Below are 21,120 nucleotides of genomic sequence, written 5' to 3'. Positions count from 1 at the left end.
TGTCACGTATGTACATTGAAAATTCTTATATATACATTGCCTGAAGGGGAAACAAAAAGAACAAATGAGATACATTTTATACAAGGGCTCTCTCTCTCTCTCTCTCTCACTCTCTCTCTCCACTATACTTGTTAGAATGATTTGACATTTCTTTTTGCTTCCCCAATTATTTTCACAAATACAAATTTTGTCATCAAATTCTGAATTCAACCACATCACCATCTTTTAGCTTGGTATTAGGCAACACCAATTGGCCATTCACCAAAGCCATTTTTCCCTCGAGTCCTACTCTTCTAGCAGCATCGGCCGCAGTGCTGCCAGTGCTCAATCTCATTATCTCGCCATGGGGCCAACAAACAATTACCACCTCCCCAAGAACGACCGATCCGTAAGACTTTCCTCGTAGCTTCTCTTGTCCAAGACTTGCTTCCGAGTGTAGTTGCTCTTCCCACCGCAGCATTGTCCTTAGTAGGCGTACCTATACAAATTTAAAGCTAATATTAGCATCATGAATCTTATGCAGAATGTCGAGTGTGTTAGATATGATGTCGAATGTGTCTGAAATATCATTTTATAAGGAATAATAAAAAAAGAAATTCTCTTGTAAAAGTCAATTAAGACAGCCGAATAATTTGATATGAATAAATTTCAGTGCCATGATCAAAAACTGGTCTGGATTTGGTGAATTGCTAGGCAAACCTTGTTATTTATGCTAGTCTCCATGGAGCTCCATGTCACAGCATTTAAACTTGGCCTTGATGTATAATAATCAAGCTGTTTGCCATCGAAGACAGCCGACACGACAGCCCAATAGTCAGATTCTTCATGCTCCGTCAAATCAATGACCTGAAGAAATGTTGGCAATAGGCGCCCAAATTGATCTTGCTGCATGGCCACCAAAAAGTTTAATAAATGTTTCGGTTTTACTTCTCAAGGTGACACTCTACACCAGCCCAGATTGATCTGATATTTTCTGAGAATGAGACATGATGAACATACCTTGTGGTACATACCGTCTCGAGAAAGTGTATACTTCTCTAGGCAAGTACACCAATCCCCATGCCCTGGTTCACACCACCACTCGTCGGTCACCTGGAAGCCATAAACATGCAAGGTTTAGAATGATAAGCCATTATCGATTCAGCTATTCTTGATTAAAGAAGGCACTTCCATTCCATTATCTTGTGCACTTGCTCAACTCTCTTGACTCTGTCTCTTATATTTAATTTATCTCTGAACAAAGTCATCAATTATCTAAGACTGTCAAATCGAGATATTTAAAGCATATCAAATTTCAACCTTTTTAAATAACCTTGCATAAGCCTCCCACCGCCTCATTTGGGATGAAGATCTTCTATCAGCTACTGCTTCAGAAGCTGCCAGTCCAAAGCTCACAGCAACAAGCAGCTCCTTACCACCCTTTTCTACTCTGCATATTCAAAGACGTGCTACAATTTAATGACATGTATACCGAAAACTGTATACCAAATAATGACAGCAGCATTTTCATTTAGATATATGATGAAGTAAATACCTAATAATGACAGCAGCAAGAAGATGGCTTCCTTCAACTCTAAGTACTGGATGTCCAGATTTCAGCAAACTGTACTTCTGTAACAAATTGCATTCTATGGAATTCTGTTCCTCAGTATCACTGGAGAAATAAGGAGCAGCCTCCACTTCTGATTCATCTGTGATAGGTATGGAAGATAACTGGTTTCCAGTTTCTTTATAAAGCCAATGAGCAGCTAGTCCATGTTCAGCATATTCATGCATTCTCTGGTAAGAAGAGTTAATGAGAGTAGCTGAATTAAAAGATACAAGAAAGAAATCCTGAGTTTTCTATTGTCCGACAAAGTTTGGAGCCTACCTGTGTTCGTATTTGAACTTCCAAAGGTGATCTTTCGGGACCTTGTACTGCAGTGTGCAGAGACTACAAACAGAAATACAAAGCAATAGTAAGAATTACCCGAGAAACTTTTAATTTGTAGTGAAAAATAGGGGCGGGAGGAAATCTAACCTGATAGCCACTAGGCTTTGGATTGACAATGTAATCATCAAATTCACCATCAATGGGGGTCCAAAGTCTGCATAGTAAACCATATATGCCATTATCATCAATAATAGGTTTATGACGTGAAGATTCCATGTATATCTACCTCACTAGCTTAACAATTTGACAAAAATGTATGAACTCTTGCGACATCAACATTTGTAACAAATCAGTGAGCAACTCCACATGAACAAGGGTTTTCAATTAATTTTTTTTATTTGTGGGCCCTGACTGTTTGGCCGGGAGACCTCCCAGTGGCCCCAAGTTTTGAGTCTAGGGTAATTTGAACCCTGGAGCACTGCCCCAAGTTTATTCATCATATGAACAAGGGTTTTCAAATAATAATTAAAACAGGCAATAGGTTTTCACATAAACCATAATGTTGATTCAGTTTCATGTAAATAAAATAAAAAAACTGAAACAGAACAAAAGGTTCATTTTGGTTTACTTGTGTACAATGTTGAGAAGACTATAACAGCATTGAACAGCAGGCCCATGAAGAGTTCCTTTCTTGTCTCCAACAACTACCCTTAATGCACAGGCGTCATAGACTTGGTCAATGTCGATATCCTTTCTTTTCATCTACAGCAACATAGATAACTATGTCAATTTCTTTACTGGGATGAAATTCTGAACAAGGATCATTTTTCCAATCTTTAAACAATGAAGATAAGGTGATATGAGCAAATATTAAAGTCAAGTATAAATAGAAGCATTCTCTTTTAACGGTAAATGTAATGTCAGATTTGTTTGGATTGAAGGAACAGAAAGGAACACTCCTTCACATTTATCTCACAAGAAAGAATTGACATGATTTCAAACATCATTCCACACAACAATGTTGGCAAAACTATGTTTTGGAAAACACGCTAGCCCACCTATGATTAATGTAATTAACACTGCTTGATTATATTAATTACCTTGCTGTAGATGCTATATAAACTCTTTAGACGGCTAGACAAAGTTACTTCCATCCCTGGGACATAGCTGCAAGTACAAGAGAAAAAGGAGCTTTAAAGCACTAGTCTGAATGATTCTGATTTTCATCATAATCAGCATGGTAGACAATTCTGGTAATAAATTATGCACAAACTATGTAATTGAAATAAACTACAAGTAACAACAGTGAAAGGTGAAACCAGAACATACGAAGTTGAAATAATCAACTCCCGTTCAAGCGCTTCCTCACAAACTACTAGAGACTGTAAAGCAATCGCAGCATCTTGCACAACCTTCGGTCTTGTCGTCTCTAGATCTTTTCCTAGAGTACTAAGATATCTTGACCGCTTTTTTCTGTCTAGCAAGACATCAAATGGCAATACTGCTTCCAAAAGATCCTGAAATTGAATAAAAGAAACAACAATAGATAAACAACTGGCTTATTTTTAACTAGTTTCAAACTTATCTTTACTCTATGGGTTTAATGTTGATTTTACAACCATCCCCTGTTTCCCAAAGTAGTTTTGCCTGTCTTAGTAATTTGCAAAGGGCATTGGCAAAAAAGCTTACTTTCATGTTCGTAATGTCTTCATCAACTGCCATAGTCCCGTCACAATCAAATTCAGAGCTTTTCTTGTCCAAGGGTTGCAAGCTGGCTCTAGCACATATTCTTTTTGTGTTTCCCACTTTACTGCTAGGGCTCCACATAGAAGCTAGATCAGCTCTCAATTTCTGAAAGATTTGAGGCTGCATATGAAGTGTACAAGACATACCATCAAAACATGAATTGCAGGTTCCCTAATAACAAGTGCATGAAACTTGGAGCTAAACCAAAAAGATATAATAGACCTCAAGTACAGCAAAGCACAAATCTTCTAGCTCAGCTTTCAATGCCCACAAACCCAATCTGGAAGCAAGTGAACACCAAACAGCGAGGGTCTCCTTTGCAACAGCTTGAGCTTTTTGCAATGGCAGAACATAACTGTAAAAGAGTGTTATATAGTGTGATCAATTGCTACTATTTGAGCATTAGGTTATGGCGTGGGATAAGAGGGAGGATAAGTAAGAGAATAAATGGCACAACTAATATCAGACACCCCTTTATTGTATTTGAACAGTCACATAGATTTATAAAAATTACATCCCAAAGAAGATATATAAAAATAACAATATTATCAATCAACATTAAGACACGACTTTAACCTTCAAGAAACACAATTATTGATGTACATGATGTTGCACAACACTATAAATATTATTGATAGAACCCGCATATGGGTAGTATATAGGTAATAAGGGGTATACGGGTCATTGCATAGGGGTTTTTGGATGAGCTAGAATAGTAGTATATATATGAGGGTATGAAGAGTGAGAGGGATCATGAGAATTGTATTGTAATTTGAGCTTCGTCTCTTGGGAGAGTTGAGGTCTTTCAAATACCTCATTGTATCCATTGTTTTCTTATCATTTCTGCATTCAATATCGAATATCAGATCTGCCTACTTGTTTTCTTTGTTCCTATTATCAATTTCCTCTAAGATTTTGTCTATTATCTATGTTATTCATTGAAGACCCTAGTTGGGGTACATCAATTATATACAGATATATATATATATATATATATACATACATAAAACATATAAAGTTGAGAATCTGTACATTGTTCTCATATTGTGAAGACGGTCAGCAAGCTTGATAAGAACCACACGTGGATCATCAACCATTCCCAAGAGCATGACTCGTAAATTGTCTGCCTGAAATGTAAACAAAGCAAGTGTAAGATAAAGAAAAATAATCAACTAAGCTCTAGTTCTCATATGGTCATTCATGTTTGAAAAAAAGCTAATAACATCAACCAGCACAAATGCATATACATCAAAACAATAAATGCCCATTTACCAAATCTTTAATTGAAAGAATAACTTAGTACATGTGCACACATAGTAACATCTCATTGATTATTATTAACCGAGTACATATTGTTGAGGAATAGGAAAATTGCCTGACAATATCTCTCAGGAATTAACAAAATATCCAAATTACAATTATATACATTAGGAGTAGCTGAGAGACCTCAACAGAAGCTTCTGCATTGAAACAAACATAGATAATGCATTAAATTAAGGAGACTAATTGTGATTTAAGATTACCTGAAAGCTCACATATTAAACTACGAAGACATTAAGATTAGAAAATTATGTCTTATCCAATGTGATGTATAATGAATATATCAATAACTAGTTACCACCATTAAATCATGGCTAATTACTATCAATGCATATAGAATAAGTTGCGTACCTCTTCATGCCCAAGGGTACCAGTGTTCACATTTATTCTTCGATGTCTCCGCAAGAGCTGCATAGCAGATTAATAGTCATATGATGAAATCAAAATGAACTAAAATATGAGATTAAAAAGACAATACAAAATTCATAATCAAGTAATAGATTTCAAAAACAGTGAAGCACATAACTAACACAATTGTACTGTTGAATTAAAAACAAAACAATATTAATCAAACACCACACTGAAGGATCGCAATCAATTGACAAGTCAAGGAAACTAAAAGCAGAAAAGTAAGATTGCAAGCAGACATATGTGGTTTGACAAGCATTTACATTAAATTCCAAAGCCATAGGCTTGCACAAACAATCTACAAAGTAAGTTAATCACTGGAAATAGTTAGCTAAAGCAACAGAACTTGCAGGACCAAGACCCCCAAAATAAATAGAAGCAAACACTGATGTTAAGCCATTAGGAGAAAACGACCAAATGGACTATAAAATTTGTATCTCTAAATGTTTACCTTCAACTCTGTTTTACACTGTAACCATCCATGAGATCAAATGGTTCAGTTTCTCTCCATTATTAGTATATAATGCTAAAATCCTATGAAGTGCCAAAATCTAACCTTTTTAACAAAAGAAAAGATATCTCTTTAAACTGATTAAGAAGAAGAAACAACAAAACTATACACGACCTCTTTACTTTTCATAATTGGTAGGGTCAGATGTAATATAGTCTACCCTCATAGGCATGGAATGGTTATCTTCAAGAGAACAAGTATTCTTCTAGGACTTTACAGTTTGACAATATGGAGACATTCATATTCTCACAAGCTATTAGTGTCCAAAAAAAAAAAACAAAAGTTACAAGATGCCTAACTGTTTTTATGAGAAAAGCAATCAAAAGACCAATTACAATTATATATATTTCTCTCACAAGCTATTTGTTATACCTGATTAATATAACTCAACCTGGAAACACCAGCCACCAACCTAGCTACATCCTCACCAAATTCCTCTTCTATGTTTTGCAAACTTTTACATGTGTCGTCAACCACATCATGAAGAACTCCAGCCACAACAGTTTCAACAGCCTGCAACAGATTTCAGGTTAATGAAGGGATTGTAATTTTGTTCAGCAAAATCACTTCTTGTTGTATCAATACACAAACTTGAATGAAGTAAAACAAGAAATCGAAAGGTTTTTTCTCCCTAAATCAGAATAATACTGTCATTATGGTCATTACAAAACAACAATCAGGTGTAATGAGATTGAGAATGAGAAAGATATGTACTCTTTTGCCGGTAGAGGGGACCAACATAGCTAAGATTCGTCCAGTATGGATGCAATGAGTCAAATAAGGGTCTCCAGTTTTGCGAAGTTGGCCATGGTGAGCTATTTTAGCAAAGTGAATAGCTTTCTGCACCTGCCTTCACAAATGGACAAATTCCAGAGGCATCAGATGACTAATATATAATCAAGCACAGAACCATGAAAGATTGAATGGGTGAATAATAGTGACAGTGATGGTATACCATTGGATCACTAAAGATAGGATATCCAGTTACATCTACTCCTTCCAGTATGTGAGAACCTAACAACATCGTTCATCAATATTTAGAAAGAAAAAAAAACTATGAATGTAGCAAAATATGGAGTGGAGAAGAAGAGGACCTGGTTGGTCATCTAGTTTCGGCCACAAGAAATCGACCTTAGTGGAAAGACAAGCGCCGGAGGCAATCGCGACGGCGGTGACGGCAACATGAGTGATGGTGGAGGTGACGGCGCCGTGGAGGGAGGTGGAGCCGGAAGCAGCGGCAGCGGCGATGACGTTGGCGGAGGTGAAGACGGAGTTGAGGGAGGAAGAGACGGCGAATTTGGGAGCAAGGAGGTATCGGAGCTTGGCCGTACTCCGGCGATGGAATCGGTGAGCCAACATTGCGTTGGCTTTTGCGGGGGTTTGGCATGAGACCATCGTCTGCGTCTCTGCCTCTCCCTGATTCTCTCTCTCTCCTCACTTTCTCTCTCTAGAAAAAGAATATAATTTCACAAATTCAGGTGGTTGTGGTAGTTATCCCTTTCAATATAAATATTAATTAAAATAAAATCGAAAAAAATAATAATAAATAAAAGGGAATTATTTCTGGTTAGGATAATTCCACGAATTTTGAGAGAAATTAAATAAATAAAAATGTAAAAATAAAATAATAATTTCTGCTCTCGTTGAGAGTCGAACTCAAGACCTCCCGCTTACTAAACGGGTGCTCTAACCAACTGAGCTACGAGAGCTTTTTGTTCTGTGTGTTTATGATATTAAAGAAAGGCAAATATAAATGGGTTAAAATACTATTATTGCTAACTTTTATTTTTCTTTTGTTTTTTTGTTTAGTTTTCTCCCTTTAATAACTCTAAAATGAGCAGTAAATCCAAATTTAATTTTATGATTTCTAAAACTTAAAATTGATAGAACCTACATAAATATTTATTGGTTATTTATTTTCAAATTCTCAATCTAAATATTAATTCTAATTTTAAGCTACAAAATAAAAAATATTATTTTTAAGTTTTCTCCCAATCCAAATCATTATATCCTAAAATCCTACAAATCTATCATTTTTTTTATATTTTCAGATTCTCTACCAATCACATATACTCTTTCGCGAACCAATCAGACCCTATAATATTTGTTAATTAATGGGTTTGCTTTAAAGCAATGATTAATAACAATTTCGTGAAAATTAGTAGATAATATGTTAATATTGCTCAAGTGATTTTGCAAATTTTATACGTTTCATTAGTTTAGTGGAAGTCTACTAGCCATAAGTGAAAACGTTACCTCATATTATGTAGTTAGGTCATTTGCAAAATTGAGAGAGAAAATAAATATCACAATTCTATATCTCAATCCCATCTATATATATATATAGGCATATATGCATAGGAATGTTAAACATGGGGAAGCATATAAGCATACATAATCCTAGTATTTGTAGGTTTATATTTTCATCAAAGGCACATCCTGCAAATCTTCGAAAACAAAAAATATACATTGGAGGAAGTTTTCTTTCAACTTCGAGCGCCACCATGAAAGGCGAAGGAAAACGCGGAAAAGCTCCTAGTGAACGGTCATTAGCCTCTAAATCAAATCAAATTAATCCAGTCAGGATTTATCAACGCGCAAAAGGTCGATTCTTCAGCTTTTAACAATCGAAATGCCCCTTGCTCGAGACAAACCTATAGAACGAGAGGAAAGTCGTTTGTAATCTAAATGTAGTGCGGGTGGTGATAATGAGGTATGATTGTGAAGAGCGTTTTACCCGGGAATTAGAATGATGAGGTGCCAACTGAAGAGTATCCAGCGGCTCTCATCTCTTTGAGTGTCTCGGCCAACCAGTCCAAGCCCTCGTAAAGTCCATCTCCACGGAGCGCACATGTCCCTTGTATGTGCCATTTTCTGTTCTTGAGATCGAAGAGGCCCAGTCCTTCGCATACTTCCATTGGTGACATTGCTCCTTTCTTTGGCGGGGAAAGAGGAAAAGAAAACGCGACAAATTAACCCAAGTTGTCGTGAAAATTAAGTGTGTCCTCGCATGAAACATATTTACTAGTGCAGCTTACCATGTCCTGTTTATTGGCAAACACCAAGATGACACTGTTGAGCATAAATGGATCACTGATGATAGCCTGAAACATAAAACTAGTTAAGTTGGAAAACAAACTTCAACTGCAAAATGCATGTTATCCAATTGTAATTCATTCAAGATTTAAAACCTGAAACTCTGCTTTTGCTTTTCCAATTCTCTCTCTGTCCAAGGAATCGACAACATAGATCTGCAGAATCAAAGATATCAAATATCAATATAAAGATCCTTAACGGTCAGATCATCAATGATACATTAGGAAGACCAGAAATGAAATTCCAACAAAGACAGAACAATAAAAGAAGTCATTAGACAAGAATACAGAAAACACAAGCAGGAACATTACCAATCCATCTGTGTTATTAAAGTAATGCCTCCATAGTGGCCTTAGCTTCTCTTGGCCCCCGACGTCCCAAACTGTGAATATGACATTCTTATACTGTACTTTCTCCACATTGAAACCTGCAAGAGACACAAATGTCTTTACAGAAAAGTTCACAGAAAAATTGTCTCCCTGTAAGAGTATAAAGAACTGTGGTGTACAGTAACTTCAAATAGGTATAAATAGCAAAGGAAATGCTGTCAATGAAATGATATCCAAATGCAAGTACCAATGGGACCTTGCCCTTAACACAATAAGAAAAAAGAAAAGTCTTAAAAGAGAATCCTGATGCTATGAAAGAACCCAAAATCCCAACGGTCAAAAGATGTAAAACTGAGTAATGGCAAGAATCTTTTTGTACCATCCAACAAAAAAGGAAGGAAGAAATAAATGAATAAATCCATTTTCGATGGAATGAAAAAGACAATTATGATAAAACCATAAATATAAAATACAACCACACATGTCAACCCAAGTGAGGTGGCTCAAATGTTTAGACAGTGGTTTACTTTCACAAAGTCTGAGGTTCGAGTTCCTTCTGAATAAGTACATAATGATTGCTATATTTTCCTGGGCAAGAGAGCCTAGTTTCATCATAAATACAAGATAGAACCACACATGTCCAACTTAAACGAACAAATTGACATACCAATCGTGGGAACAGTCGACAAAACCTCTCCAATGTGCAGCTTGTACAAAATGGTAGTCTTACCAGCTGCATCCAGACCTAGCATTACAACCTAAGCCAACCCATTTAAACATGGAGATTAAGCAAAGCAAACTAATTAAGCACTAAGAGGAAAAAACAAGACTAGCTCATTTAAAGCTAATACAATACAAAAGCTCACAAGTCAAGCAAGTGGAATTAAGATTAAAAAAATCCAAAGCCGAAAGCAACATCATTAAGTTTGAGGTTTGAACTGAGCAATGTACTTAGTACTTAAAAGCATTTAATGACATTTGAAATCTACAATACTGAGTTCAATTCAAATTCAACAGACCAATCAATACCCATGTCCATATTATTAAAAAAAAGAATCATATTCGACCGAAAGCAACAGCCACGAGTTCCAAAAACAAAAAACTAATAAATTTAAAGGAAAATTCGTACGGCAGAGTAAGAATCCTGATAATAAATCATCACTCATTCAAATAACTACATATTTTTACACTAACGGAATAAAATTCATAACTAAAACAAATCGAATTCCCCATCAATTTAATTATAAGTTGCAAATAAATAAATAAACAAAAAAAATCAGGAAAAATAAGAACGAGAGAAAGAGCAGACATACTCGCATCTCGGTGTTGCCGAAGAAGGCATCGAAAAGCTTGCGAAAAGCTTGACCCATGGTAATTGAGGTTTTGTGTTAAACTTATCTGTAAGTTTCAGGTAGAGCTCATCGACTAGAGGAAAGCAATCAGCGGCGATTGCGATTGGAATTGAGATTGAGATTGAAGGTTAGGTTAGGTCAGCTTTGATCGATCTTTTAGAGAAGAGGAAGAAGAAGAAGACACAGAGCCTGGTAGCGTTTGCTTTTTTCGATCTTTCCAAACACTTTTCAGGAAAATCAAAAAAACTAAAGCCAGAAGACTAGTCTTCATTGCTTTTTTTTAAAAATAAAAAAACTATTGAAAATTTAAAATAAAATAATAAATAAAAAAGCCCATTTTTTGTGAAATAAGGCCCAATCGAAACCAAGATGGGCTTGAAAACTAACTCAAACTCGGTCAGAAAATGCTTTTGAAAAATAACATTTTTTATTTATTTTTTAGTTTTACGACTTTAAAAATAATTATTATAAAATTACGTTCTCATACCAAAATAGACATCATATGTAGAAATATTTTGGTACAAATAAATCCGTAAAAACTTTATATGCTCTTTCCATTTCATTACTTTTAGTAACTGAAATTTTACATAAATAACATAATTACAAAAATTATAATAAAAGAAGGCAAGAAAGGAGTTCGACAAAATTCTAAAAAAAAAAATCACATTTTATATAAACTATGTTTTAGTATAATCGGAGTGGATTGTGTTTGATATTTTCATTAATATATAAACTATGGTATTTATTATAAAATTGAGTTTTTTATTTGTTGGAAGCACTAAACAAGTGCATAATTCTTTTATAGTTCTCTAACCTTTGTTTGTTTGTGGGAGAAAATGAGAGAGGAAAGAAAGTTTTGGAGAGAACATAAAATGAAGGTTAGTTTGGCAAGAGAGAAAATGGGGAGGGAAACAAAAGTGAGAAGAAAAAATTAGGTGATACCCACAATAAAAAAATTGAGAAATTTACACTTCACACCGTTTTTCACAATTTAATTACAAAAATACCGTACATAATTTAATGTACATAAATATTGCTAATGTAGTACTATTGTCAGCTTTTTTTCTCTCTCTTTCTCTACACCTTGTCTCTTTTTTTTTTTTTAGTTTATTACATTCTCTCTCTTCTCCTTAATTTCAAAAATATTTCTCAGCCATATCGCTACTCAATTAGGCTCAAGAGCGGTATAATCGCGACCAACTCTTCAAGATGATCATTTTGATATAAGGGAAGTATATGTTTTTTCATCATTGTCGGAAAAAATGACCAAAATAAAAAGCAATTTTTTAGTTTCTTTTGTATATTCGGTTGACTAAAAAGTAACTAAATTTTAAACTTAAACAAAATTTAATATACTAAATTTTTTATTCTTATTTTATATTTAAAAGATATCATATGGTATTCTAAATAACTTTAAAGTTATTTAAAAACATTTCAAGTAACTTTTTTAAAATAGATTATTTAGGATAGGGTTATTACCGGCGAAAATACCCAATGTTTACATGTTGTTCTACTTATACACCCAATCTTTATTTTTCGCGGCGAATATACTCAAACCCACATGAACTGTGTCTCCGTTACTACTTTACCCCTAACAGCGTTAAAAACGCTTACGTGGCCAATTGCGTGTACAAATCCAGACACATCATTTAGCCCAGGTAAGTTTTTAATTATTGATTGAAAAAAAAAAGCTTTAAATCCTTAAATACCATATGCACGAGAGATCTCCATTGTAGAAGAAGAGAGAAGAGATGAAAGGGGAAGACCCAAGTGTGTCTTGGGGCGAATCAATAAACCGAGGTGGAGCCAAAATGAGGTCGTCGAGATCTAGGGCACAAGGTGTATATCAAGCTTGTCGTAAGCATTGTGATTGTGGGGCAGAAACAGTGGAGAGGACATCATGGACCGATGATAATCCAGGGAGACGGTTCAAATCTTGCTATAGGATGAAAGTGAGCCTGTTTATATTTTTTGTCTTCTTTTTCCTTTATATATTATTAGCTTGGAAATAAATTAATTCAAGAAAACTATTTGTGAACAGTGGAATGGGGGTTGTAACTATTTCCAATGGATTGACCCCCCTATGTGTGAAAGGTCAAAGATGGTGATACCTGGTTTGCTAAGAAGAGTACGTGAGTTTGATGGTGATCTGGGCAGATATTATGAATATGAAGATAGATATGAGTCTTGCTTTGAACCTAGTGTAGAGCCTTTTCAATGTCAACATTGTGGCTATATGAATGGGAGTTTGGATGGAAGAGTTCGTGCAAGTTCCTGGTTGGTAAAGGGAAATGTGAGGAAGATGATGTTGTTGTTTTTTTTTTTTGTAATTGTGTATTGGCTGACAAAAATTATGTAATGTTCGACTTCCCAGTTTATTGTATTTAGTGTTGCTTTCAAGCATAATAAGAATGATGTATTTTATTTAGTGTTCGACCCTTCCCTGAAAAAAAATCATGGCTTCATTGAATGTAAGAGAAATATATTTATTTAGTGTTGCTTTCAAGCATAATAGAATGATGCACCAAACCAGATATTTTGTCATTGATTAATATTTTCAACTTTACAGAGCAAACATATGACATATTAAGTAGCATAATGTCTACATGTCAAAAGTATTCCTAATGGCCAAGATGTCCCAAAATATTGATAAAGTCAGACTGAATATGTACATGTCAAAAGTATGGTAATGCCTATATTGTATGGCGACTACACCAAAAAGAAAACGAGTTTTCTACATCAAAAGGGTTTAAGATTAAAGAGCAGCTTCTTAGTTGGTCTGAGATGTGGAACCACCATTCCTTTGCTTCTGTCTCTTAGCTCGCTCCTTCCTTTTAATAGTTTCAGTAGTAGGATTCTGAGATGGTGGTCTTCCTCTCTTTTTTTGCCTTGCAGGCTGTAATTAAACCAAAAACATAACTCATCATACTTAAGCAAATCACATTCATTTTAACTGCAAATGAATACAAGTCTGGCATACTGTGTACCAAGATTACCTCCATAGTTGCATTCTTGCATGTTACTCGTGAATGGCCTGTTTGCTTACAATTGCTGCAGTGATTAACTTGGCCAACTCTCCTAGCCTTTGTTGCAGTAGTAGGTGGTGGTTCATCTGCCTCTTTGTTTCTAGACTTTTTAGGCCTTCCAGGTAAAATTGTCTCTGTTGGAGGATGTATCGGATTCAGACCAGTGTCAGGCCACTTATCTGGGCTAGGCATTGGTTCGATTGGTGTCGCATAAGTTTCTTCATATGCTTGCCTCTTGTAGTAGTCATCTATGAATCCCACTGGATCTAGGTTTGAAAACCAGATAGCAGCTAAAGCATGCCCACATGGTATGCCAGACAATTGGAATAGCCTACATGTGCATGTTTTCGTTTCCAAGTTCACAACAAATGACTGAGCATTGATGCTTTGCAATAAATTTACCTGGAACTTACCACCTCCAGCAAGCATAGGGAAACAATGCTTAGCAACATTCTTGTTTTTCTCAATGATGTCCATAATTCTTTTGGAAACAGGATGCACCCACTTAGAGACACTCATTCTTCTATTGCAGAACAAACTCATCATCCAATGCCTAATATTTTCTAGCAAAGTGATAATAGATTTATCTCTGGCATCAAGAATGGCATTGTTGAAACTTTCACAGAGGTTATTAATAAGAAGGTCACATTTCACATGCTCCCTGAAATGAGACTTGGTCCATTCTTCTGGGTTTTTTTTCATCAGCCATTCATACGCCTTGAAATTCTCTTGCTTAATTTCATTCATCCTATTTTTCCATTCCACTTTAGTTGTTTCCCTTGCAGCGGCCCACATCATTTGCTTAAGTAAGAGTCCATGGAATTGCTTCTTGAAATTGGCATGCATATGTCTCACACAGAATCTCACTTCCGAACCTTGAAATACAGTACTTAATGCTATTTCTAAGCCCTTTTGCCTATCTGAAATCATTGTTAATCTCTCTGGTTCATCAATCTTCAAATCCTCCTTCAATAAATTTAAAAACCATGTCCAGCTACCTGTGTACTCCTTCTCCACTACAGCATAAGCCACTGGAAACATGGCATTTGCTGCATCAATGCCAATTGCAGCTAATAACATTCCTTTGCAATATCCTTTTAAAAAACAACCATCCAAGCAGATAAGGGGCCTACAACCATTGACGAATCCATCTTTACAAGCTTTAAGACATATATACACCCTTTCAAATAACCTCTTTCCATCCTGCATTCTGGTTTTCAATATTGATGTGCTCCCAGGATTTGTCTCTAACAGTTGCTTGCAATAATCTTCCAGTATGGCATATTGTTCCCTTATAGTTCCTTCTAACATCACTCTTGCACAATTCTTTGCTCTGTAGAAAGTTGACCTTGTTGTTCTTGAAAACTGAGTACGTGTTGTTAGCTGCATGAAACCAGAGTAAGTTAAGTTTGGGTTTATTTTGAACTGTTCAAGATAATGCTTTGCAAGCCAATTGGAGGTTGCATGTTTGTTGTTGAAAACCAATCCACACGTGTGCCTATCCACCAATGTATTTACCCTGAATGAGCGCTTGTCTGACAGTTGGACTCTTGCATAAATGACCCAATTGCAGCCTGCACTCTTGCATTTTGCCCTTACCCGACTTTGGTCATTGGCCAGCCAAACATACTCCCTGTTAATCTTAATAAAATGCTCCTTCAATGCAGTTCTAAATTGGTCCACGGTAGCAAAAAGCATGCCTAATTTAAATCTGAAGTTATCCATGTTTGTTGCATGATTGAATTGGTTGTTGGATCTTTTTCTCCTCCTGGCATTACCATCCTCATCTGAACTAGACAAACTTTGTAGGTCTTCCTCACTAACATAAGCACCTTCATCATCATTTGGATCAGCTTGGCTACAACCGTCTGTAACTGAATGCCACCATGTTGCAGGATTAGCATTAGCAAACATCCCTTCAGCCTCACCCTCATTCTGCATGTACTCCTCCTCCTCCATAACAAATTCAGACTCTTCATTACCTTCACCTTCATTTTGCCCATTCTCATTAACAGCAGCTTCACCTTCATTTTGCCCATTCTCATTAACAGCAGCTTCATCATGCTGACTCTCTAGACCCCTTTCACCAACATCACTTTCACTCTGAATATTCTCACCAACATCAGCTTCATCATTTTGACTTGGGCCAAAATCATTATACTCATACTCATATTCGACCTCTTCTCCAACTTGGGCCTCTTCTGCAGCACAATTGAGTTTTGGATTGACAACCACATTGACAACTACATCTGCATCATCAGGCAAGTCTTCAATGACACAACTAGATTGTGTCCATTCCTCTGGCATATTGACAACAAAAAAAGGGTCCTCATCTTCAGAGTTCACAGAGTCAATGTCTACAACTTCAGGACCATCCTCATATCTAATTTCATTGTGATCAAATCAAGGATCTTCATCATCTGATAATGGGTTGACCACTACATCTGCTGGGATAGTTGTATCATCAGGCAACTCTTCTATAGTGCACACCGTCTTCTTAGAAAGTTCTGGGATATAAGGAATTGCATCTTTCTCCTTACTCCATTCCAACTCCAAAGTTCTTTCTGGTTGGACCACAAAAATATCCACTTGTCTATACTTTCTCCTCATCATATCTTCAACCATTTCAATAATTTGTTTATCGCCAATTACCATTTCAGCCAAATTCAAATGCTTCTCCTTAGGCTTCCACAAAAAACCCACAGGCAATTTATACCCTAAGCATTGCACCATCCAATCCAACTCATATCTACTGAAGTAATCAGTGTGATTCCAGTCAAAAAAAGAAACTTTACCTCCATGATACCTTTTGTTGCCAAATGGAGTGAAGAAATTTCCTCCATGGTGCATTGCCACAGTAAAATGGCCCCCACACAGATCTAGCATATCAGATAATAAAAAAATACAAAGAAAGTTAGTGGGAAAATGGACAAACTCATGTGATATACGACAAAGCACATTACCCAAACAAAACAAAGAATATCCCACAAAAGTACATGCACAACACAGTCAGGGGCTTACCATATCCAGGGGGTTCTTCGTCCTCAGTCCGAAGCATGGGCATTTTGTTCCAGTTCCTCCTCCTGCTTCGTCGTCGTCCTCAATCCGAAACGGTAAAATGCAGGGGGTTCTTCGTCCTCAGTCTTCGCCGTCCTCCTCAATTCGAAATGGTAAAAATCAGGGGGTTCTTCGTCCTCAGTCTTCGTCGTCGTCCTCTGTGATCTTTGTAGTCTCAAGAAATTAGTTTCAGAAAAAACTTTGAATGTGGGTTTGCCTTTTCTACATGAAATGTGGGTATAAAGAAATCATTCCCTGTTCAAGCCGTTGGAAATTTTTTTTTTGATTTGCAGTTAATATTTTAAAGCACATGTGTCTGGTTTTGTACACGCAATTGGCCACGTAAGCGTTTTTAACGCTGTTAGGGGTAAAGTAGTGACGGAGACACAGTTCATGTGGGTTTGAGTATATTCACCGCGAAAAATAAAGATTGGGTGTATAAGTGGAACAACATGTAAATATCGGGTATTTTCGCCGGTAATAACCCTTTAGGATATTATTGGGTAACTTTTAAATAGAACATAAGAAGACTATTTTTTGTAACTCACTAAGTTTGTTGGTTACTTCAAATTTGTGGCATACTAATTTTTTTTTAATCATATATCAAAATGTAACGAATTGGTTTAGCTTAAATTATTTATAAAAAGCAATGAAAATGTAGTTTTTAAAAGTAATTTTGCAGTACACTAAATAATATCATTTTCTAATAAGCTATTCATGATAACTTGGAATTATAGGAGTAACTTTATATACTATATGATAACTAATTAGTTTTAAAGATAGACTTGAAGGTAACGTAAAAATATATTAATAATAAGACATGTAAATTACATGAGTGACTAAAAAAGTCTATTAAAAGTTTTCATTTAAAAGTTACCGTGTAGTATACTAATTTTTTTTTTAATAAACTATGTTGTAACTTATTACATTATATGACAACTCATTAGTTTTTTTAAATAAGCTTGAAGGCTACCAAAATGTATCTTAATCAGTAAGACGCAATAATATAACATAAAAATAACTAATTTATGTATTAAGATGTCTACAAATGAATTTAAAGGTAACCAAAAGCAACTTAAACAATATGATCTAAAAATAAAGCTTTAAAACAAAAGAGTAATCAATTAGTATCTTATCGGTATCATAAGCAACCAAAAGGTAAGTTTTTACAACCCAAAAAAAATTAGGAAGTAGGGTTTTCCAATTTTTTTCAAAATCTGGTATGCTATGCTAGTGTGGCACTAGTATTTGTGTAAATATTTTGGTTGAATGTATTTTTGTAAATACTTTAGATTTTATGTATATAATTGTAAATTTTCCAAAAAAAAATTACTCTTCAAATTAGAGAGAAAAATTGTGGGACTTTTATGCTTAAGTTATTAATAAGGAATATGCCATTTTGCTCTCTTTTGTTTATGCAAAATACCTACTATGCTTCCTGATTTTCATAAGTACCAAAATAATACCATTTGTTTTATTATTCATACCAAAATGATACCATGAACTTATTTTTGGTCAAAATTATTTTTTCAAAGACACTTCATCCTCACTTATATATTTTGTTTATAATAAATATACATACTTAAATAAATAATACTTCAAGTTTATTAAAGTTAAAATCAAATATCAAATAATAATAAAATGTAATACATGATTTTAATTATTTTATTATTCATTTAAGTTTATATATTTTTTAAAATAAAGTTTAAGTATTATCTATTTATTAAAAGAATAAAACGTAATTTTAATTATAGAAAAAATATATAGGTGAGGGTAAAGGGCCTTTAAAAAAAATTTGGGCTAAAATTAGGTGCAGGGTACAATTTTGGTATGAGCAACAAAACATAAGAAACAATTTTGGTATTTATGAAAACTTGGATGAATATCTGGTACTTTGTATTAGCTCAGTGACTAAAATAGTGTATTCCCTTATTAATATTAAAATTAGTTTATAAAAATGGTGAAAATTACATGTTATATGTGAATTTTAATAGATTGTGCAAAAATATAGTTTTTTTTTTCAATAAAAGTTAATCTATGGCTTTTTTTGTTTTAATTTCACTTATATGGGTTCAGTTTCTCATATTTTTGTATAAAAGTTTGTTTATGCCATATTTTCACTCTTAATCAAGTTTTATGAATTTGGAAGGGTATGTTTGTAATTTGATTATTTTTTTAGCTTATTTGATTATTTTTTTATATTAATTTTATATAACTATTTTTATATTAAATTTTTCCATGGTTGTTTTGCAAATTTTTTTTTTTTTTTTTGTAATATGAATTGTGTTTATTATTTTTTTTATTTATTGTAAACATTTTTTTCCTTTTTTTTTAGGTTGTACATTTTTTTTTCAAAATTTGGGTAAGGTAACTAGTTACTTAATTAATTTTTCAAAGTTATGTAAAAAAAATCCTACATTTATCTAGATGTTAGGTAAATAGCTTAAATAACATTTATCTAGAGGGGTAACCAGTTATTTGTTTGTTTTTTCATATTTATGTAAAAAATAATCTTAGAGGTCAAATAACATGTATCAGGAAGGGTAACCAGCTACAGTGCGATTAATAACTTACTGCCATAAGAGGGGTAACCAGTTATCATAAGAGGTTGACGAGTCACTCATATTAGAAATGAAAAAAAAAACATCACATTTGAAGGAAAAAAAAAATAAGTATGATTTAGTAACCTAGGTAACCAGTTACCATATAGAACCCAGAAATATACACACATATTAGAATGTGAAGGTAACCAGTTACCTCCTAAAATATACAAACAAACAACGTGAAAGTAACCAGTTACCACAGATCTCAAGACAGAAAAAAAAAAAAAAAAACAGATCTCACCACGAACCAATCTCCTCCCTCGCCTCCAACCACCACCAAAAACCCCCATCCCCTACGCGCAAAACCCCGTCGCAAACCCAACCATCCCCGTAGTTTTGCACAACTCCAAGCACCACAAATCGCACACAGCCTAAGCGCCACCCTTCTTCCCCGCCTTCGACCACCACCAGCACTTCCCTCACCTCGGCCTATCCCTGTCTTTTTGGATTTGGGGGCTCGCGAATGGAATCGCGCAGAGATGCGCAGATTGAGTTTGTGTTCGTCGATGGTGCGGCTGGGGTGTTCTTGGCTGAGTTTCATGGAGGTGCGCGTCTAAGGTGGTAAAGGTGGCTGGGTTTCACGGAGGTGCGGCTAGGGTGTTCTTGGCAGGTGGTAAGGGGGTGGGCGGAGATGGTGAGGTAGTCGAGTGGAGGAGTGGCTGGGTTTCACGGAGGTGCGGCTGGGGTGTTCTTGGTAGGTGGTGAGGGTGGGTGGGCGGAGATGATGGTGAGGCAGCCGAGTGGAGGAGTTTTGGCTATGGTGGAGATGGTGAGGCGGCTAGGGCAAAATGAAAGAGAAGATGGACTTGGTTGAAGGAGTTTTGGCTATGTTAATTACCATAGTACCCCTCATTTTGCTTATTTGTTTTGATTAATTTTGATTTCCAATATGGGATTAGTTTTCCCATAAACGAAGTTTTTGTTAATTAAATTTTTCGATACAAATTAAAGAAAGTTTAACTCCCATATTTTTGCACATTGATGGCTAAAAAACCATACTTTTTAAAAATCCCCATAAAAATAATAATAATTTCTTACTTGTGTGCTTTTATAAAACTTTTTTCTCTAATTTGGAGGAAAAAAAATTGGTGGGTACCACACAATATTATTCTCTTCACTTTTTTTTCTCTCCACTTTTCTTTCCTACTAAACATTTTCTTTTTCTTTTCACATTTTTTCCTTTCACTTTCTTTTCTACCAAACATAGGATTATTTTACCAAAATAGCCTCAATACTTCTAATTTTTATCTCTATATTATTTTTAATAAATTAATTATTTCAAAAATACATTTTTTATCATTATTATTGATACAGACATCTTATTTATATTTATTTTATTAATTTTTTCCCTACACTTTTTTTCTTTCTTTTTTTCCTTATATTTTTATGCTAAAATCAATCATTATAGTTATCAATAATAGGTGGAATAATTTTATAATGCTCTGTGGTCAATATAAAATTGTATATTTTGACACTTAATTTGAGGGTATTTTGCATTAATAAGGATTTTACATTAATATGGCTTTTTTTTATTTTAAAATAATTAAAATCTGGAAAAAAAAAAAAAAGAAACAAAGTTCCTAAATCTAGAAAAATTTGTATACCTTATAGGAAAGTTCTCTGGTGTACCCTCCAAAAAAGGGCACACCAGTGCATCCTTTCTCTAGTTTTTGGTTTGGGAAGTATTTTCGGCGTAAATTTTTTTTATGGCTGTGTATATTGTAGTTATGTAGAGAATCCTACAATTTTTCAGGAAATTCTAAATAATTTATAGTGTCGAAAACAATTTTCAAATAAGC

General features: G+C 34.8%; 3 protein-coding genes, 1 long non-coding RNA gene and 1 other non-coding gene across 6 annotated transcripts; all 5 read right to left on the bottom strand.

The window, feature by feature from the left end:
* Positions 1 to 166: 166 nt before the first annotated feature.
* On the bottom strand, positions 167 to 7,331 carry LOC133834261 (uncharacterized). 2 transcript variants are annotated; one of them, XM_062263815.1, is made up of 18 exons: positions 6,953 to 7,331; positions 6,814 to 6,872; positions 6,573 to 6,704; positions 6,231 to 6,371; positions 5,291 to 5,347; positions 4,652 to 4,746; positions 3,842 to 3,974; positions 3,563 to 3,739; positions 3,203 to 3,390; positions 2,974 to 3,040; positions 2,502 to 2,635; positions 2,021 to 2,087; positions 1,871 to 1,933; positions 1,535 to 1,779; positions 1,300 to 1,429; positions 1,000 to 1,092; positions 700 to 885; positions 167 to 478 (listed from the first exon to the last, which is right to left on the bottom strand). In XM_062263815.1, the coding sequence occupies exons 1-18, from the start codon at positions 7,251 to 7,253 to the stop codon at positions 194 to 196; spliced, it is 2,553 nt and encodes an 850-aa protein (XP_062119799.1). In that variant the 5' UTR covers positions 7,254 to 7,331; the 3' UTR covers positions 167 to 193. The 2 variants fall into 2 exon arrangements, with proteins under 2 accessions (XP_062119799.1, XP_062119800.1); XM_062263816.1 differs by having other exon boundaries at positions 6,573 to 6,708; positions 6,953 to 7,065.
* Positions 7,332 to 7,493: 162 nt separating this feature from the next.
* Positions 7,494 to 7,567, bottom strand: TRNAT-AGU (transfer RNA threonine (anticodon AGU)). The gene has a single exon. It is a non-coding gene; the product is annotated as a tRNA-Thr (tRNA).
* Positions 7,568 to 8,145: 578 nt separating this feature from the next.
* LOC133834260 (uncharacterized) lies at positions 8,146 to 10,893 on the bottom strand. Its single transcript, XM_062263814.1, has 7 exons — positions 10,597 to 10,893; positions 9,951 to 10,041; positions 9,266 to 9,381; positions 9,050 to 9,109; positions 8,897 to 8,962; positions 8,596 to 8,794; positions 8,146 to 8,512 (listed from the first exon to the last, which is right to left on the bottom strand). The coding sequence occupies exons 1-6, from the start codon at positions 10,651 to 10,653 to the stop codon at positions 8,603 to 8,605; spliced, it is 582 nt and encodes a 193-aa protein (XP_062119798.1). The 5' UTR covers positions 10,654 to 10,893; the 3' UTR covers positions 8,146 to 8,512; positions 8,596 to 8,602.
* Positions 10,894 to 13,385: 2,492 nt separating this feature from the next.
* Positions 13,386 to 14,214, bottom strand: LOC133780213 (uncharacterized). The gene is made up of 2 exons (XM_062220077.1): positions 13,632 to 14,214; positions 13,386 to 13,531 (listed from the first exon to the last, which is right to left on the bottom strand). Exons 1-2 carry the CDS (start codon positions 14,205 to 14,207, stop codon positions 13,406 to 13,408), a joined length of 702 nt encoding a protein of 233 aa, XP_062076061.1. The 5' UTR covers positions 14,208 to 14,214; the 3' UTR covers positions 13,386 to 13,405.
* A 794-nt stretch (positions 14,215 to 15,008) lies between these two features.
* On the bottom strand, positions 15,009 to 16,809 carry LOC133780211 (uncharacterized). The gene is made up of 3 exons (XR_009869167.1): positions 16,683 to 16,809; positions 16,457 to 16,540; positions 15,009 to 15,044 (listed from the first exon to the last, which is right to left on the bottom strand). It is a non-coding gene; the product is annotated as an uncharacterized LOC133780211 (long non-coding RNA).
* Positions 16,810 to 21,120: the final 4,311 nt, after the last annotated feature.

This window comes from Humulus lupulus, chromosome 5 (assembly GCF_963169125.1).
Source record: "Humulus lupulus chromosome 5, drHumLupu1.1, whole genome shotgun sequence".
Taxonomy (NCBI): Eukaryota; Viridiplantae; Streptophyta; class Magnoliopsida; order Rosales; family Cannabaceae; genus Humulus; species Humulus lupulus.
This window is presented reverse-complemented; position numbering and strand designations above follow the sequence as displayed.